Source organism: Phocoena sinus, chromosome 1 (assembly GCF_008692025.1).
Source record: "Phocoena sinus isolate mPhoSin1 chromosome 1, mPhoSin1.pri, whole genome shotgun sequence".
In the NCBI taxonomy this organism is placed as follows: domain Eukaryota; kingdom Metazoa; phylum Chordata; class Mammalia; order Artiodactyla; family Phocoenidae; genus Phocoena; species Phocoena sinus.
In genome coordinates, this window is record NC_045763.1 from 2,079,319 (window position 1) to 2,097,515 (window position 18,197).

The following is an 18,197-nucleotide window of genomic DNA, read 5'->3' on the forward strand; positions in this document are numbered from 1 at the left end:
CCTGGGGCCCCTTTCGTGTTCACACCAACTGCATCCCTGCTGAGAGCTCATGATAGGAATCAGAAGCCCTTCCTGGCAGCGCCGGGCAGGCACACGGAGAGAGGGGCTCAGAGCCCGGGGCAGGGCAGCCGGCTGGGCAGACACCGCAGCAGCAAGGACGACCCACAGAGCTGTGGCACGGCTGGAAAGCAGCCCTTCCAGACGGCAGAGCCCCCAAGACGGGCCCAGGGCAACCCAGCTCCGGGCCCACAGGAGCCCACCGGGGGAGAAATCCCAGGCGGGTGGGGGCTACGGAGGGGTCCGGCTCCCCGTGCAGCCTCGCACCCTCCCGAGCCTGTCTCTCACTGCTCTGCTGCGCAAGTCCCCACGTTCCGGGTGCTCCCAAGCTGTGCACACGAGGAAGCCAAGCCCCACGCCATCACCTCGAGCATCCTGCGCCCTGGACTGCCAGAAAGCTGAACAAGGCAGCTTTTCTCGGGCGTTGGGCTGTGCAGCCCAGGAGACAGCCAGCCTCTGCGTGACCAGTGCCCAAAGCTGGGGGTGAAGCTTCCAGGCCCCGCGGGTCACTGTGAGACCTGGCCATGGCACCCACGTCCCACTGACCCATGCCTGGGTGGTCCCGCAAATCAGAACCAGGCTCAGACCTGAAGCAAAGCTGACAGCCCATCAGAAAATGGGAGACGAGGGGTTTCCATAGCCCCGAAGGGAATTAATGTTTGTGTCCCTCTAAAATTCGTATGTGGACTCCTAAAATTCAACCACCGATGTGGCTGTATTTGGGGGTAGGGTAATTAAGGTTAAATGAAGTCATCAGGGTGGGGCCCTGATCAAACAGCATTTGTATCCTTATAAGAAGAGACATAAGATCTCCCTCTGTCTCTCTCTGTCTCTGTGGCCATATGAGGAGATGGCAGCTCTTACCAGGAACTGAACTGGCTGGCACCATGATCCAGAACTGCCAGCCTCCAGAACTGTGAGAAAACAAACTGCTGTTGTAGAAGCCGCCCAGTCTGTGGTACTTGTTGCAGCAGCCTGAGCTGACTATTGCACCTTCACGTCCCAGTTTGCAAATGCCAAGGCCAGGGGACTCGTGGGTTCTAACAGAGCTGGGCTACAACTCCACTTCAACTTCCACTTCAACTTCCCTTCAACTTCAACGAGCAGGAGTTGGTCTAGCCGGGAGCCAGCTGTGAGGCACCAAGCTCTTCAAGGGGAGTGGGGCCTTTACTTGAGCAGGAAACTGGACGTTCTAGAAATCAACTGTCCTACAGGGTGGAGGGCCTGCTCCATCCATGCAAGCGGTTCTCCACTCCTGGAGGTGCAGGTGGCAGCACCTGGGACCTGGGCACGGATTCAGGGCTGGAGCCCAGCAACAGGTGCGTATGAGTGCCATGGAGGAAGCGGCAGGTGGGGGCTTGGAGAGCTGACCTCCAAGGCGGCTTCGCTGGCAAGGCCCTGGTCTCAGAGCCCAGCACGCCGGCCTGCCCGAGCTGGTCAGCCGAGTGGCTGTACCTGGCAGGCTGGTGGGGTGAGGGCAAGTACGTCGGCAGCGTGCCGAGCCCCCCAGCCCACTCTGCTCCAGCCGCCAACCCCAGCCAGCGGTTTTGGAGCAGGCTCGAGGGCGGCTTCGAGGGTTTTGTAATTACTGCCCTCGACGGGCTTGGCTTCTAGGTCCCCAGAGCCTCGCACCATGTGGGGTCAGCAGCCACTTCCCTACCCTGTACCTTCTAGGAAGCCCTCCGCTGGCGGCAGGGCCAGGACGGCGGGACAGGAAGCGGGTGGCCCCCTGGCTTGGCCAGGAGGGGGAACTCCCTGGGCCCTGCCCACTCCTGCCCCTCTCGGCAGCCCACGCTCTGCCTGCTGTGCCTGCGCGTCCTGCCCCCCGCGCCCACCCTCGGGCTGGGGCCTCCACGCTGCACGGGGACACGGTTCACCCGCAGCGTGGATGCACTGCCCTGCCCACGAGCCAGGGGCTGGCACCGTCCCAACGTCACAGGCTGGCCCCCACCAACCGCCCCTGCTCCCATCTTGCTCTCCGCTTGGTCCTGCCAAGCTCACTGACTCTAAACACCCCCCAGTCCCCGCCCGGCCGTCTGCCACTGCCCCACTTTGCCCTCGCTTCCCCGCTGGGTCTCTGCATCCAGCTGGAGTCTGGGCCGCTACCCCTGGCTTCCCCAGGTTGGGATGTGACCCTCCCATCACCCATGCGGCAACCTGCACTTCCGGGGGCCTGGTCTCAGGCACAGCCGTGACCTCCCAGGGTGGTCCTCAGGCAGGGCTGGCCTTCCCACTCTCCACTCGGACTCAGCGGCCCCTCGGGGGCAGGGAAGACACACTGCCTTTTAGAAGCTGCAGCCTGTTCCGGGTCTGGAGGGGACTGGAAGACATTCCCAGAACTGCATCTGTGGTTTGCAGGGATGAGCTCTGCAGACAAGCCTGGCGATCTCCGCCCCTCTGCTGCCTGCGGCTTTGGCACCCACGCCGCATGCTGTCAGCAAAGCCTCCAGGGACCCAGGCGGCCTCCCCTCCGAGGAGCCAGGGAACAACGGCCTGCAAGGCCCTGTGCAGCCCCTCACTGGGAAGACCCGGGCCTGGGGGAGTGCCTGCCCCGAGGCCACATGGCGCACCTGTGGTAAAACCCCACAGGAAGGCAGGGGCGCGGAGACCCTCCCCGTGTTGTGGACCCAGTAGGGCCCACCTAACTCCAGGGACAGGGCACTCTGGCAGGGGCAGCCAGGTCACCAGGGGGTGCATGCTGACAGAAGAACCCTTCCCCCAGCGTCCATCCAAAGGCCCAGCAGGCCTGAGGCCGAGGGGAGGAGGGGATGGGTGGAGAGCCCACCTCTTCCAGGTGGCCAGCCCGGGGCATCTCACAGGACCCTCCGCTCACTGAGCCAGTGACACCACCATGGATGTGGGCAAGCAGCCACGTCCGAGGCCAGGGTCCAGAAGGGACCCCTGGGCCGGAGGCTCTCTGGGCCAGACGAGGAGGGTTTCCCGGCACCAAGTGTTCAAGGACCGGGAGCAGGTCTCTGCGGGTTTGCCTGGGGCGCCCTGCAAGATGGCGCAGTAAAGCCAAAACGTCACTCCCAGACACCCACTCAGCACTGCTCTCGGTAGCCCCACTTCCCACAGTTTGGGGAAGGAAAGGGGCCATGGTGAGAAGCAGGCTGGCCCAGCCCTGGGCCTCACTCGGCCCTGCCTTTCCCACCTCAGAGCCTGGTGGCGGGGGGGGTGGGCAAACCCATGAGGGCACCCTGGCGATGGAGCGCCCCAGCATGCCTGGCTGCCTCTGCTTCTTTCTCTTGGGGCCAGGCTAGCCAAGGGCAGCCAGGGTGGGATGTGAGCCACTCAGGGGCCTCGGGGCTGATGGTAAAATCCTTTCTGCAAATTCTCACTTTACAAATTGAACTTTGGGGACTTCCCTGGTGGCGCAGTGGTTAAGAATTCACCTTCCAATGCAGGGGACATGGGTTCGAGCCCTGGTCCGGGAAGATCCCACATGCCGCAGAGCAACTAGGCCCATGCGCCACAAATACTGAGCCTGCACTCTAGAGCCCGTGAGCCACAACTGCTGAGCCCACAAGCCACAACTACTGAGGCCCAGGCGCCTAGAGCCCGTGCTCCACAACAAGAGAAGCCACCACAATGAGAAGCCTGCGCACTGCAACTAGGAGTGGTCCCCGCTCGCCACAGCTGGAGAGGGCCCGCACGCAGCAACGAAGACCCAAAGCAGTCAAAAATAACAACAAAAAAAAAAATTTAGAAAAAAAAAGAATTGAACCTTTTTGTGTTTTATTTCCATAAGATCTTTTGCAAGGGAGGGATGCAAGAAGACTGTGCACTTCCTGTCCTCTTCCTGCCTCTGAGGCAACTTCGAAGAGTGTTTCAAGGCTCCCCTTATCTGTTTCAAGCACCACCCCCAAGCACTACCACCTTTAAAGACTTCCCAGATCCTTGGGGCCCCACGATGTGGCACCAACCTGAGAGCCCCCAGCACAGAGGACCTTCCCACCCAGTACCGAGGAAGGACTGTCAACATCCCTGCGGGCACCTTCTCTACTCCTACCCTCCAGCATCTCTATAATCCTCACTCCAAGCTCTGAAGGCGGGGGTGCCCGGGCCTGTTCCCTGCCTGCCTGCAAAGTCCCGAGAGAGCTCACCGCACCCCTCGCCTTGTCCAGAGGATCCCAGTAGGCCCCGGGGAGGGGTCCCGAGCAGCTGTGCTCCAGCTGGGCAGTCTGCCCTGCAAGCTGGCCTGTGTCGGGGAAAGGAGGGCTGGGGAGGGGCACAGCTCCTACACTGACCTTCCCATAAATGTCTGCTGAGACCCTAGGATAGTCTGGGCTCAGAGGGTGCCACTGTGAACCACAGACAAGGTCACCAGCTCCTCCCCACGCCCTGCACCCTGGGAGTCCTGCAGAAGTGGAGAAGGCCACACCTCCCAGAGGCAGGAAGTCCAGCAGCCTGGCAGGGGCCATGCAGTGCCCTCCACGGGCCCCCACCTGGAGCCCCTCATCCGGGATCTGAGGGGCTCGGCCGCCCTACCCACCCCAGACCAGTAGGTCAGGTGCACTGCAGCCGGGGTGGGTCCCTCGGCATCCGAAAGATGGGAGAAGGGCCGGGCGCCCTTAGGGCAAATGCTTCTTGCTCTGCCTGGGAAGACGGCACCAGGAGACCCCTATCCGCTCTGGAAGCTTTTCAGTAGAGCCCAGGCCCCCCGCAGGAAGGCAGCCCCCAAAAGACCCAAGCCGACAAACCCACACCACTCCCAAGAGACCTGGGGACCGCCCTGCACATGTCAGCTCCCAGGAATTCCAGATATGCGGAATTAACCAACAAGTGTGCGTGACTGTGTGTGGGTGCAGGGGATGCAGTGTACATTTCCCGCTGGGAGTCGCAGTCAAAAGAAAGAGAAAGTGACAGACCCAGGCCAAACACCAGCACTTCCAGCCAGGGGACGCAGGTAAGAGGCTGGTGCCCAAGGTGGGTCTCAGCTGCGCCCTCTGCTGGGAGCCACCAGGAAGTGGGCGTCAGCACCCAAGAGAGCTGCAGACCTCCTGGGGCCCTGGGGCACACCACGTGGTCTGGGTGTGCAGAGTTGGGGGTGGCAGGCAGGGAGTGCGGTGAGGTCCCAGCAGCCTCTTGACAGGCTGTGCAGGCCACGCCGGGGGCCCCGAGCACAGGCATCTCCCAGGAAAGGCTCCAGGGAGGGGCTCCAGCGTAGCGAAGGGGTGGGCTGGGTTGGGGGCCAGGGGCAAGGCTGGGGAGCACCCCTCCTGGGCTTCCGGAAGCCAGCAGCTCAACGCCACTCTTAGAGGCCACCATAATCCCTCCCAAAGCCCTGAAGGGCACCCTCCCCTGTGCGTGCTGTGTACCCGTTCTGGGAGCTCAGTGAAGGCCACCCTCGGGAGAACTAGGGGGGTCTAGGGAGACAGGAAGGTGTCTCAGCCCAGGCCCCTCACCAAGGAGCCAGCAGGGGAGGGGGCAGTGGGTACCACCCAGCCCACCCTGGATCAGCCTCCAGGGACGCCCTTCTCCAAGGAGAACCTGCCCCAGAGGAAGGGAGAATGAAGGACACTTGGGGACCTGGGGGACCAGCAACTGGGGCTGCACCCTGCTGTATCTGTCCTGAAGAATATCACAACATTCCTGCATCTGTTTCCACTTTCCAGCCCAGAGAAACTTTACGGGGCAGCTGCCTCGCTCCCTGAGCGGCGGCCCAGACATATGAGAGCGCCTGTGCCGGGGAGGGCCCCCCAGGGCTGGCGAGCCGCCCTGCCACATAGCAGCAGGGCCTGCAGGAGGGATGCTGCTCAGAGCCCGCCCGGGCCCGCTCAGGGCCTGCAGGGTGGAAAGAAGGGGCAGCCCCCCGTAGCCGGGGAGAGAGCTGGCCCGTGAGGGTGACCACTGGCCCAGCCCCCAGAGAATGGCCCCCACATGGCCTCCCAGACAGAGCGGCAGGCAGGGAGGGTGAGCCCTGTGCCCACGGGACCTGTGTCCAGAGCAGCCAGGAGAGGGGCGGGGGACGGCCCACAGCCAGATGCCCGGCCTCCACCCTCCACCCTCCATCCAGTGGGCGCCAGCGTTCCCCTTCTCTCCCTGGAGCCTCCCGTGCCGGCAGGGGCCCCCATCGAGTGCGTCCTGCACGGCAAAAAGGCCCCACAGAGGAGCTGAGGGCTAACACCCCGCTTCTCGGTTACCCCTTGCCCCCCAGCCTCAGCCCCACCCCCAGGCTCCCCAAGATTGGGGTGGGGGACCTGGGCCTGGGAAGTCCAACTCTGCAGGCCAAGAGCAGCCCCTTGCTGCCCCCGCCCCAGGCCGGGCCTTCCCCACCACCCAGCAGGCACCCAGTCTCCCCAGTTTGGGGCAGCACGGCCGGACCTGTGTCCCCGCCGACGGACGACCACAGCTCCTGCTGCATAGGGCCCTGGAGAGGATGGTGGCCCAGGGGCTCCTGCCCGTCACAGAAGGCCCCCGGGGAAGTGGCCAGATTCAGCTGTGGCTACAGAGAGGGTGCAGCCCAGGTCACAGGGCTCAGGGTCCCAGGGTCCAGCCTCCATGGAGAGCACCAGGCCCAGAACACACCCTTTCACCGCCTGGGCCCCGGCAACCTGGCGTGAGTGGTGCTGGCCAGGGCCCACGATGGGTGGCAAGGGGCCCTCGGCATCCCACGCTCAGCAGGACTGAGGCAACTGTAACAGTGGCTGCTCTGAGCAGACAGGCCCCACGGGGCCCCATCAGGCCTCTCAGCCCAGGAGTGCAGGGGCCCCGGGCCCCTCCCAGACCCCCAGAAGGGCCAGGGGATGGCTGAGGCCAGGAGCCCCGGCAGGGAGGTGGCGCCGGGCCCAGGAGGCTACAGGGGTGCTTACCCAGGCAGGTCCTGCCATCCGCGTGGAGCCGGAAGCCGGGCTTGCACTCACAGAGGTAGGAGCCTGGCGTGTTCACACACCTGTGCTGGCAGCCACCGTTGTGCACCTGGCACTCGTCCACGTCTGCATGGGGACACGGGGCCGGGGGTCAACAGCCAGAACCCACCCAGGCCGCCCCCCTCCCCCCCGCTCTGCACTAGCCCCGGGGAGCCCAGCCTGGCCCCCCTCTCTCAGGACACTGCCCCTGCCCAGGTGTTGGGGCCCAGACCTGGGACCCTCCTTCTCAGGCCACGCTGCCTGCAACAGTGCCGAGCCCCTCACCGGCGTGCCGGAGCAGAGTGGAGACAAGGCAGGCCTGTCTCCGACGTCTGACGGCCCCTGGGAGGAAGAGCCACCACCTCTGGGGCCGGCTCTGGGGAGCAGCAGGGGTCGGCCAGATCTCGGGGGACAAGCTCAGGTGGGAGGGCGCAGGTCCTAGCGCCTTTGAAGACTGAACCCAGAGCACGTGCTCTTTTCCAAACTCCAAATCCAGAAATGTTCTCAGGGCAGGGCTAGCTGCTCCTCGGGGGGCCCACAAGCCCAGAAGAAGAAACTGGTAACTCGGGAGATGCCCCTGCCCAGGCCTCGGGGTGGGGGAGCCTGAGTGAGGGCAGGATGGGGGGTATGCTCTGTGTTGAACAGTGTCCCCCAAATTCATGTCCATCCACAGCCTCAGGGTGTGACCCTATCTGCAAGCAGGGTCTCTGAGACGTAATTAGTTAAGGACTGAGATAAGGCCATACCGGAGAAGGGTGGCCCCCCCATTCGGGGACACACAGGGGTCCTGGAGACACACAGGGAGACAGAGATTGGAGGGAGGCGGCCACAGCCTAGGAAGCCAGGAGCCCCCAGGAGCTGGACGAGGCAGGAGGGACCCTCCCCCGGGTTTCCGAGGGAGCATGGCCCCGCCGACACTTTGGCCTCTGACTTCCAGCTTCCGGAGCATGAGAGATAAATGTCTGTTGCTAAAGCCACCTGGTCTGTGATATCTGTTTCAGCAGCTCCAGGAAACCAGTGCAGGTGGTCAGCCTGGGGTCCCTGTGCCAGCGACTCAGGAGGCCAGCACAGCGGACATCCCCAGGGCAGGACCGAGCGGAGGTCCCGGGCACTCCCCTTCCAAGACCCCTCACGCCTGAAACCACCCACCACAGCGCAGCAGGCCTGTGCTCGACTGCCCCTTCTGGCGGCACTGTGCCTCGGGCCATAGGAAAGCGCTAACCGGAAGCAGACAGGGCTGGCCCAGAGGCCCGGGGGCCACCCCACTAGCTGAGCTGGAAGCTGGAGGGTGAGAAAGACCCTCCCAGGAGTGGAGGCCCATGGGCTGCACCCCAAAGCACCGGGCCCTATGGCCTGGCCTGGGTCACCTCGGCAGGAACGCAGAGATGCCAAGACCCTTCAGGCTGCCCCTCCCTCCAGGCCCACGTCCACCACCCTGGACCTCCGGGGAGGCCAGGCAGGAAGGCAGGAGGCAACAGGCTGCCTCAGATACCTGTGTGCGAGGTTGACGTCAGGAGGGACCCAACTGCCCGGGAGACACAGAGAGACGGAGGGAAGAGGCCGCTACTCAGGCAGCACAGAACCGAGCGGCCCTGGGCATGGGGACACGAGCCCACACCTGGTCCTCAGCCGGTCCACACCCCTCAGACGCCAGCGTCACCAACAGGGCAGTCAGCTTCCCAGACCAGGAAAAGGGGAGACAGACACACAGACATGCTCCGCTCCCTAGCGTCTAAGAGACAAGCATCTGGGGCACCTCTGCCCTGGCAACAGAGGCCCTGACTGCTGGCCGAGCCTCGCAGGGGAGGCCACAGTCAGCTCAAAGTGCGGGTGGAAGATTCCACTCTGCATGGCTCCGCTAGGAGAAAGTTTAGTGACTTCAGGGGCAGGTCTGCAGCTGTGTGGAAACCTGGCTTGTTCCCAGGGGCTGTGCGGAGCTGAGGTTCCTCTAATTCTGCTTAATAATCCCGAGGGTCCACGCTATTTGCTGCAACTCCACTGTCCAGCTCTCACCCGCCATCCCCACGAAACCGCCCGCCTTTGAGGCTCCCGTCCTAAAGTCCCAGCCATCCGAGCACACCTTTGAAGGGTAGCGAAGGCGGCACGGCGGCCAGGCTCCTCCTGGAGGGGCGCCAGAGCCTGCCTGCCAGGCTGTGCTTCCCACGGACAGAAATCCTGACTCCAGTCCACACCCTCAGCATGTGCCTGGCTCTCCAGGAATGACCCAAGGCGAACCCAGGAGGCCAGGGCCTCTGCTCCATGCACAAGCCACATCCACCCTGGGGAGACCCCCCAGAGTGCCCCCCAAGCCCCGAGGCTGCCTCAGAGAGGAGATGAGACCAAGAGAACCCCTCCTTGGAACCACGGTGACCTGAGGGGGCTTCCTCGGAACGACACCAGGATGATTGGCAGGGGGAAGGTTGAAGGCAAAGGGTTAACGGCCCTCAACAGAGCCCCAAAGAGTCTTGGGGAACAAAGGGACCCAGGGCATGGGGAGAGGCCTCAGGACCCAGGGCCCTCCTGTGGGAGAGTCAGCTGGGTGATGTGGAGGACAGTAAGAAGACCCACACCTGCTGGGCACGGCAGGACGGGCCATCCGAGGGGGCTCAGAAAGGAGACCCCATCCCCTCTGAGCTCAGATCCCTCTATCTGCGACCCCTTCAAGGGTCCTTGAAAAGTAAAGTGACCGCACGGAGCACAGCACTGGGCATACAGTACGGGCTTAGCGAGGCTCAGGGGAAGAGGCGCCACGTGTGCTGTCCGAGGGGGTGGGTGGACGGACTGAGTCGCGGTGTGTCTCGAGTGGCCTCGCCGGGCAGGCAGGTAAAGCCACAAGACAAGGACAGAGGGACCGTCGTTCCCAGACGTGGCCCCAGAGGCAGGCGCGGAGAAGGCACACCAGCAGGGATGCTGGCTTTCAAACTGGCTCTCACTGGTCACCCCAGACACTGGCCTCAGAGAGCAGCTGACCGCAGAGGCACTGCACCCCCAAGCCCTCGGGCACCTGGCCGGGGGGCGAGCCCGCCCCAGGGGCTGTGTCCTTGAGCAGGACACATGGGGAGCCCGGCAGCCTGTGGGCCACAAAGACACCAAACTGATGGACACTCTGGGAAAGAAGGTGGGGGGTTGGGCAGGGGCAGGCCGCCATCGTTAGGGCCCCTCCAGCAACAGCCCTGACCGCTGGGCCCTCTCCACAATCCCACCCACGTGACCACGCTCTTACCGTCCTCCTGCTGCGAGGACGGGACATTTAGATCCGAGAGGTGCTCCCAGGCTCTGCGTAAATCACACGGGCCAGCCCCTCGGCCCCCCAGGAGCCCTCCCCTCCCCCAAAGGTGCACCGACAGTGACAGGGACCGTGGCCAGCAGCAAGGCGGGAGGCCACGAGGCCCAGCCAGGGCTCCCCCTGTCCACGGTTTGCTGTCAGCCCATCTGAATATCTGGACCCAGCGGGGCAGCTCAAGGCTGAAGGATCTGAGGCCTCCCCCTCCACCTCCCTGCTCATGGGCGGGCAGGGCATTTGGGCAGACGCACTCCTGCTGGGGTCCCTCCAGCTCTGAGATCGAGGCCCCTTCATAGAAATGACTTACACTCAGAAAGCAAGGCAGGACGGAGTTACCGAAAGCCTGCCGGCCCCACTCCCAAGGCGGGCCACGTGGTGGCAGAACAGAGCTGTTCTCAGCCACCTCCGATGACCCATAGCCGCTGACCCCGTGACCGTGACTGTGGTCACGCTGTGACCCGAGGAGCACAGGCTCAGCTCTTTGAGGGTGTGGGCAGCTGGATAATGGCCCCTCAAAGAGGCCCACATGCTAATCCCCGGAACCTTACACAACAAAAGGGGCTTTGCAGGTGAGATGGGAGATTATCATGGAGTATCCAGGTGCGTCCACCGTCATCACACAGGCCTTACAAATAAGAGACAAGAAAGAAGGAGGACCCAATGCAATGGAATACCACTCAGCCATAAAAAAAATAAAATAACGCCATTTACAGCAACATGGATGGACCTAGAAATTATTATACTAAGTGAAGTAAGTCAGAGAAAGACAAATGCCATATGATGTCACTTATATGTCACTTCTATGTAACAGAACTTATATGTTCTGTTACAAAACAGAAACAGACTCACAGACACAGAAAACAAACTTATGGTTACCAAAGGGGCAGGGGTGGGGGGATAAATTAGGAGTTTGGGATTAGCAGATACACGCTCCCATACAGAAAATAGGTAAACAACAAGGACCTACTGTATAGCACAGGGAACTATATTCACTATCTCGTAATAACCTATAATGGAAAAGAATCTGAAAAATAATACATATATACATGTATAACTGAATCACTTTGCTGTACACCTGAAACATCGTAAATCAACTATACTTCGGTAATAAATAAAAGTATCTAAAGCCACGAAAAAGATGGAGGGCGAGGCCACAGCCAGGGATGCAGGCACCTCTAGAAGCTGGAAGAGGCAGGGAACAGATGCTCCCCGGAGCCTCCAGGAGGGCCCAGCTCTGCCAGCACCTTCACGTTCACCCTTTTCAGACTTCTGACCTCCAGAACTGTAATGTACCAGACCTGGGTGATTTTAAGCCACCAGGTTGGGGTAATGTGTCCCAGCAGCCATGGGAAATGAACACAGAGTGAATAACTATCCCAGCAGCCTCTCCAGAGTCACGGAGGCTCAGACCACCCAAGCTGGAAATCCAGGTTCCCAAAAGTCTGCTCTGCCCAGCCTGGCCTCCTGACACCCGCAGTGAGGGCCACTGTGCTCCCTGAGGGGCTGGCGGCAGTTCCCTGGGTCCCGTGATGCAGGCCTGCCCTCACCACCATGCCGCGCTGCCTCTACCTGGTGACCCCAGCAGTGGGACCGCTGCCCTGAGACCCCGGCCGAGTATTGGCCCCTTGGACTCTGAAACTACAGCAGAAAACGTACGGTCATCTGGTCTCCTTGGAGTCATCGGCCCTGCTCAGCCATCCTCTGGGCCAGTCTGTGCCGTTCTCCATGCCACAGGGCACACAGCCGACTCTCCCGGACAGGACGGAGGGGGGCTGGTCCCCAAGGTGGTGCGGGCACCCCCAGCTGAAAGGGAGCTTGGAGGCTGTCTCCAGAGAGTCAGGGGCCGACACCCAGCCTGGGGTAAAGACACTCCGCCCCGTGCAGCTCCCACGGGCACCGGGGCACTGTCTGAGAGCCCAGGGCTCTGAAGCCTTGAGACTACCTCTGGGCTACAGCGCTCTGGCCGGTGGGAGCAGGCAGGCCACCAGCAGGGCTATTTTAAGGAACAGCCAGGCCGGGGTTCAGCAGGACAGCCCCTGGGGTCTCACTGCTACCCTCAGCTCAGTGACCTGTGTGTCCTCTGGCAGAGAGCGGCACAGACCGGCCCAGAGGACAGCTGAGCGGGGCTGACATCTCCAAGGAGACCAGATGCCCCGTACAGAGCCACACTCAGGGGCCAGTGAGGGCCTGGAGGGGAGCCCAATCCTGGCCCCGCTTTTCTTTAAAAGAGCCCCGCTCTGGACCTGCCTGGTCCTGCTGGCCAGATGGCCGTGGCCCAGGTACAGTCCTGAGGATTCAGAGCCCCGGTGCAGGGGGCAGGTGTGGTGGCCAGGCCTCAGGCTGCACGGGGAGACGCAGCCTTGCCCCAAGCTGGGTGTCCTCCAGAGCATCTCAAGTAATGCACACCACACCCCACCTCGCATCTGAGGTTGCCAGACTGCAAACTCCATGGACCCCATGGACACTCCCAGGAGCTCCTGCAGGAGGCTGGCCCAGCATGGGTACCAGATCTGAACTGCAGGGAGAGGCAGGATGGACCAGGACAGGGGTGCAGCCGCTTCCTGTGGGCTGCTGACCCTGCATGCTCCCAGCTGACCCTGCAGCCCACTGGGCTGACCATGCTCCCAAGCCTTGGGGTGAGGTGACAGGACGTCACCTGCCACACCCACACACACTCTCCCAAGGGGCCTAGGCTCTGAGCACCCTGGAAAGGGAAACCCAAGGGCCTCTCTCTTGAGCCTACCCTACTCTCCTGCTTAACCCCCAGCGCTGCCAGCGCCGTGGGGGAGTGCAGCCCCTGTGCCCACCAGCAACGGCAGGGAGATGTTTCTCCTCCCTCTGGTCAAGAGACCCATCTGCTGTCAGCTGCCCCCGCAGCCAGGCCAGAGAGGGGACAGGAATGTCGGAAGACTCAGGACACAGGGGGCCCTGTCCCAGCCCCATTCCCTCCAGCCGCGCTGTCAGCCGCCCCGGGGCGCAAACTTTAAAGAGGAAACAAAAGCAGTGCCCTCGGATCAGAGCGGGTCCCGTCCGCCCGCGCAGAGCCCGCCGCGCCCACCTGGCCTCCGGTCAGCTGCGCTCACGGGGTAGCCGGCCTGGCCCAGGTGGCACGGGTAGCAGCCCCTCCACAGGTAGCGGTAGTGCGTGCCCGCGACGCGCGCCAGGCCCCCCAGCAGCCCGAGGCACCAGAGCGCCGCCAACCCGCCGCGGCCCCGGGGCGCCTCCATGGCCAGTCCGCTCCCTCGCGGCGCCGGACGGCACGCGCCCCCTGCTCTCCGCTCCCCGCGCCGCTCCGCGGGCGCCTCTGGTGCCGCTGGAGCCGCTGTGGGCCGGCGCCCACCGCCCCTCGCCTTTCTGTTCCCGGCTTTCCCTCCGCCCCCCGCCCCTCGCAGGTAAAGGCCAAATCCCCGCTGCCGCCAGGCCCCGCCCCGCTCCGCTCCCGCCCCACGGGCCTCGCCGGTCCCCCAGCGCACCGCCCACCCGCCCCGCGCATTCCTACGCGCTCTCTCACGCACCCGGACACACACCCTGACCCATCCACAAGCGCACGCAGCCCCACGTGGACACGCGGACACGTGCACTGGCAGACCCATGTGTGCAACATGCACACAAGACACACAGAAGCCTGCACAGACACATACGTGCACACAGGCGCTCGCACGGACCCGGTCCCTGCAACAACACGTGAAAGAACCCAAAAGCACATATGGAGGCCACCTGGCGAGGCCCGGGGCCCTGCGGAGGCAGCTTGATGGGGTTGAGCTCGCAAAGTTTGGGGAGAGTGGGGCGCGGAGGCACTGAGGCCACACAACCGTAGTGGAAACCCTGGGGGTGTAGACTCCTGCAGCCCCCAAGCCCAGTGTCCAGCACCCGGTACTGCCATGCCCTTCACTGGACCAGGGCCGGTACCAGAGGGAGCCTGGGCAAGGGGGCCACTGCACCCCTACGGCAGATAGGGCAGGGCCTGAGCCCCAGGTGTCAGGCTGCACCAGAGCCCTGGACCCCTCTTCGCTCAGGGGCACGGCCTGAGGTCCCAGATGTGTCTGAAGCAGCCCTGCCCAAGTTTGGTGGGGTCACAGCGGCTGTGCATCCAAGTGCCCTGTGCATTCGGGCCTGACGGGAGCTTGGCCCCCAGCTCCTCTTCTCGGCCAGCCCTGTGCTGACCCCCGATGGCTCCCCCATGGCACCCCGCCTAACCCAGCCCTCCGTCTCCCCAGACAGGGTTAGCTATCATTCTGCACAGCCCACCTGTGGGCAGGGTTCACGGCGGCGACCTGGAGCTCACGGGAGAGAGGCACCATGTCTCCTTGTCGGGTCCTGTCTGCAGCCCAGAAGCAGCTCATCCCCCACCCACCAGATGCCCGGCAGTGCAGAAATGGGCCTGCCCGCCTGCCCAGGCCTCCTGGGTGAGCTTCTCTCCTGCCCTCCCTCTGGGCAGCACCGCAGCCCGTGGGCCCCAGACTGTCACCCAGGGGAGCCTCCATAAGTCCCCCTGATGGACACACTGCTGGGTGGCCGTTTGAGCTGTGTCCCCCACGCAGGCCAGCACCGTTTATGCTGCGATGTGTATCTCAGTCACTTGCCAAGGATGCTGACAGAGACAGGCCTGTGCAGCCCCCAGCCAGGCTGCAGGGGGCAGGGGGCGTGGCCACAAGCCCTGCCCCTCAGGGAAGTGCAGAGGGACACCAGAGGGAAACACTGACTCAGAGATCACCCTCACCAACGGACAACAGGGCCTGGACTCCCACGTCAGCACCGCCCTGGGGGACAGTCTCCCAGAAGTGGCCCCTTGAGGCGTGGGCTGAGAGTAAAACACCGCTTTCTTGGTATGAATATGAAAAGATGAACTAGCTCCCTAATCGTTTTTATGGCTCTCGTGTGTAGCTCCACTTTTCTTTCTATGGGACAAGGCAGGTCAACCCCTTGCCCAGCCCCAGCTCTGCTAGTAAGGGGCAGTGCTGTGTGGCCTCGACGGAGCCAGGAACCTCTCTGTGCCTAAGTCGGTAACGCAGCGTGGTCAGCACAGACCTGCCTTATATGGGGACTGGGAGACAGTGAGGAAAGCGCTTCACAGGGAGTCACTAAGAGTCGGCAGCCAGGTCTGCATGCCCAACCCCCTGCCAGGCCCTACGCCCAGGCAGACACCCCCAGGCCGAGCAGCGGGACCCATGGCAATGTCCAGAGCAGAGTGTCGCAGGGCCAGTGCACCGGAACCCTGCTCCGTGGCGGATGCAGCCAGGCTGGCCTGGGAAGGGTCAAGGGACCCAAGGACTGTCCCTATCCCTCAAGAGCCGCCATCCTGGTACCCCTCGACCCTCCCCAACCCTAGCACCCACATGCCGGCCGGGGATCACTCCTCTGGCCTCTCGTCCCAGCCCGGGGATGCGACCACCCTATTATACCCACCTGGACTCCAACTCACACCCTGGCCTGAGCTGGGGGGGGGGGGAGGAAGGGGGGTCATGCACTGCCTCAGCCTTCCTGGGGCAGGGATGGGCTGCTTCAGACCCCGTCTCCAGCACACGGCAAGGGGGCACGGGCTGGAGAAGAGCAGAGCGGTCTGGGGGCAGCAGACGTGGGTCCCAGCCCACCGAAGAGCTGGATGACACAGACAAGTCCCAGGCCCCCACTGATCTCAGTATCCTCATCTGACAGTGGGCAGGGGGCCGGAGGAGAGCAGCTCAGGGGCCCGTGGGCCTGCAGCTGTGCAGTACACATGGCATAGGGAGGAAAAACGGGGCCAGGTATGTTCCCTGCCGTGTGTCCACAGGGGCCAGAAGGAGGAAATCGGCCAGGAAAAAAGCCAGTTGAGTGTCCAGGGGCAGCTCCTGAAGCACAGGGAGGCTTCTCAGATGCTTCTCCACCTCAAATCTGGGTAAAGAAAACACTGACTTTTCTGCCCTGGAAGCCGTCAAGAGCTACGCGAGGCCCGGGGCGTGCCCTCAGCACCCTTCCTCAGGCACCGACCGGCCAGCAGGGGGCTGCCGCTGGCCCTCCCGCCTCCTTCCACCTCTCCCGCGGGCACGGCCCGCCCACCTCTCCTTTGTGTCCCTCCCAGACACGCCTGTAATTAAACCCTCTTTCTGCCCAGAAGGGAACCCACCAGCCAGGCGTCCTCCTCTGGCATCCCTGGGCCCTGCCCTTGGCACACGGGGGCCCGGACGTTCTCGTACAGCCCTTTTCCAGAGGAGAAATGACCTGCCCAAGGTCACGCAGGACAGGGGGCCACCGACGGGGCCAGGTCTGACCTAAATCCTGTCCGCGTTGTGCACCCTCCTCCAGGCTCCTGGAGGCATGACCTCAGAAGGTGCCCAGTGGCTCTCTGTTGGGAGGCAGCCAGTGGGTTCTGAGCGGCGGGGGGCAGAGGCCGAGCAGTTGGAGGTGCACCTAAGTCATCGGGCCGCCACGGGGTTTCTCCTGCTCTTCCACTGCCCCTCGCCACAGGGGCCCCGGACTGCCGGCCAGAACCCAGTGCTGGTCTCCTCCAGGCCAGGCCACCACAGGGCTCCCAGCATCAGAGCTGGACCCTGGGCAAAGCATTTCTAGGGGGTACTGGCTCCAGATCCTGGCTCTTCCACCCGTCTCTGGGTGGCCTGGCCCACCCAGAGCCCCAGCTTCCACAGCAGCTGAGATGCCCACCCTTCCTCCCGCCTGCAAACGGTGAGCTCCTATGCATCTGTCAAGGGCCAACTCAGAGGTGCCCTTCTCTGCAAAGCTCCCCCGCCCGCTCACTCCCAGAGCCAGCCTCTGCCGCCTCTGTTCTCCCCCCGCTGCCGGCCCATCCCTCCTTCACACTTCAGCCTTCACTCACTCACTCACTCCCTTCATTCCGCGAGGACCTGTGTGCCCACTCTGGGCAGGACATGGTCCTGAGAAACAGTGATGTCTCCCCACCCAGCTGAGAGCTACGTTCAGGTCTCCAGAGCCCGAGACAGCTCGTGATATGGATGAGCTTGGGCGGTACCTCCCTTAAGGACCGGGGGTTGGGGGGAGATGGCTTTGGGCCTCCATCCCCACTAGGCTGGGCGTGGGGACTCTGGCACAGCCGTGATGGCAGCAGGCCACCAAGCGCAGAATGCCACCAGCAGCTCAGACAGAGCCTCCTTGGTGCCACCGAGCACATCCAGGCCCGCGGCTGTGGTCTGGAAGCTGTTTGGGAAATGCTTTCCCGATGCGGAGACTCGGGCTGGGTGTCTCTGCCCGGTGGAATGTCTGTGTGTCAGCAGAAGGAGCTGACCCTCCACCCGCCGGGCCGGCTCCAGCTTTCCTCTCCAAGCTGGGTGGCCACCGAGCTCCTTCGCCAGGGCCCTGGCTGGGGCGAGGGCCCCCTGCTGCCCCCCCCTACAATGCCACGGCTCCCGAGGCCCGTGACCCTGGGGCTTTAGGGGCAGAACTGCCGTGCTCCTGGGGCTGGCGGGAAGCAGGATGAGACCAAGCTTCCTCCCCTCCCCCTTCCGTGTGGTATATCTGTCCCTTGGTGCTCACGGACACTTCCTCCGTGAAGCCCTCCATGAGGCCTCTCGAGGCCCCGCCTCACCCTGCCACACGGTTAGGGAACCTGACCGCATGCTGCCAACCTGCTGAGAGGGAGGTGGTGCCCGTGCAGGCTGCCTCGGCCTCTGGATGCAGGGCGGGCGCTGGGGGAGCTTGGCTGGGCCTGGGAGCTTGAGATGCCTGCAGGGGCCAGGGGGCTGCCTCATGTCTCACCCCAGGTTCCTAGGGGTCAAGGCGTGAGACAAGGAGGCCCTCCAGCGGGACAGGAGGAGACCAAGCCTGGGCGCCCTGCCCAGCCCAAGGGGGGAGCCCTGGCCCTTCCTGTGTGGCTGGGGGACAGGGCACTCCCGGGTCCTAGCTTCTCAGGAGGAACTAAGGCTTCTGAAGGCAGGCGGGAGTGCGAGAGAGAGAGGAGTGACTCTCAGAGAAGTCCCCAGAGGTCACCACCACGACCCCCCATGCCCTGGTGTCGAGGGTGACGGTCTACGGGCACAACGGACGCCGGGTGGGGT

General features: G+C 63.5%; 1 protein-coding gene across 3 annotated transcripts in view; it reads right to left on the reverse strand.

Annotated features, from left to right (window-relative positions):
* The window catches only part of MEGF6 (multiple EGF like domains 6), a 103,599-nt gene that overhangs the window by 29,015 nt on the left and 56,387 nt on the right, over window positions 1-18,197 (reverse strand). For all 3 annotated transcript variants that reach the window (XM_032606435.1, XM_032606426.1, XM_032606444.1), the window contains exon 5: window positions 6,873-6,995. In XM_032606435.1, the coding sequence (XP_032462326.1) occupies window positions 6,873-6,995 (123 nt within the window). The remainder of the gene's footprint in view (window positions 1-6,872; window positions 6,996-18,197) is intronic.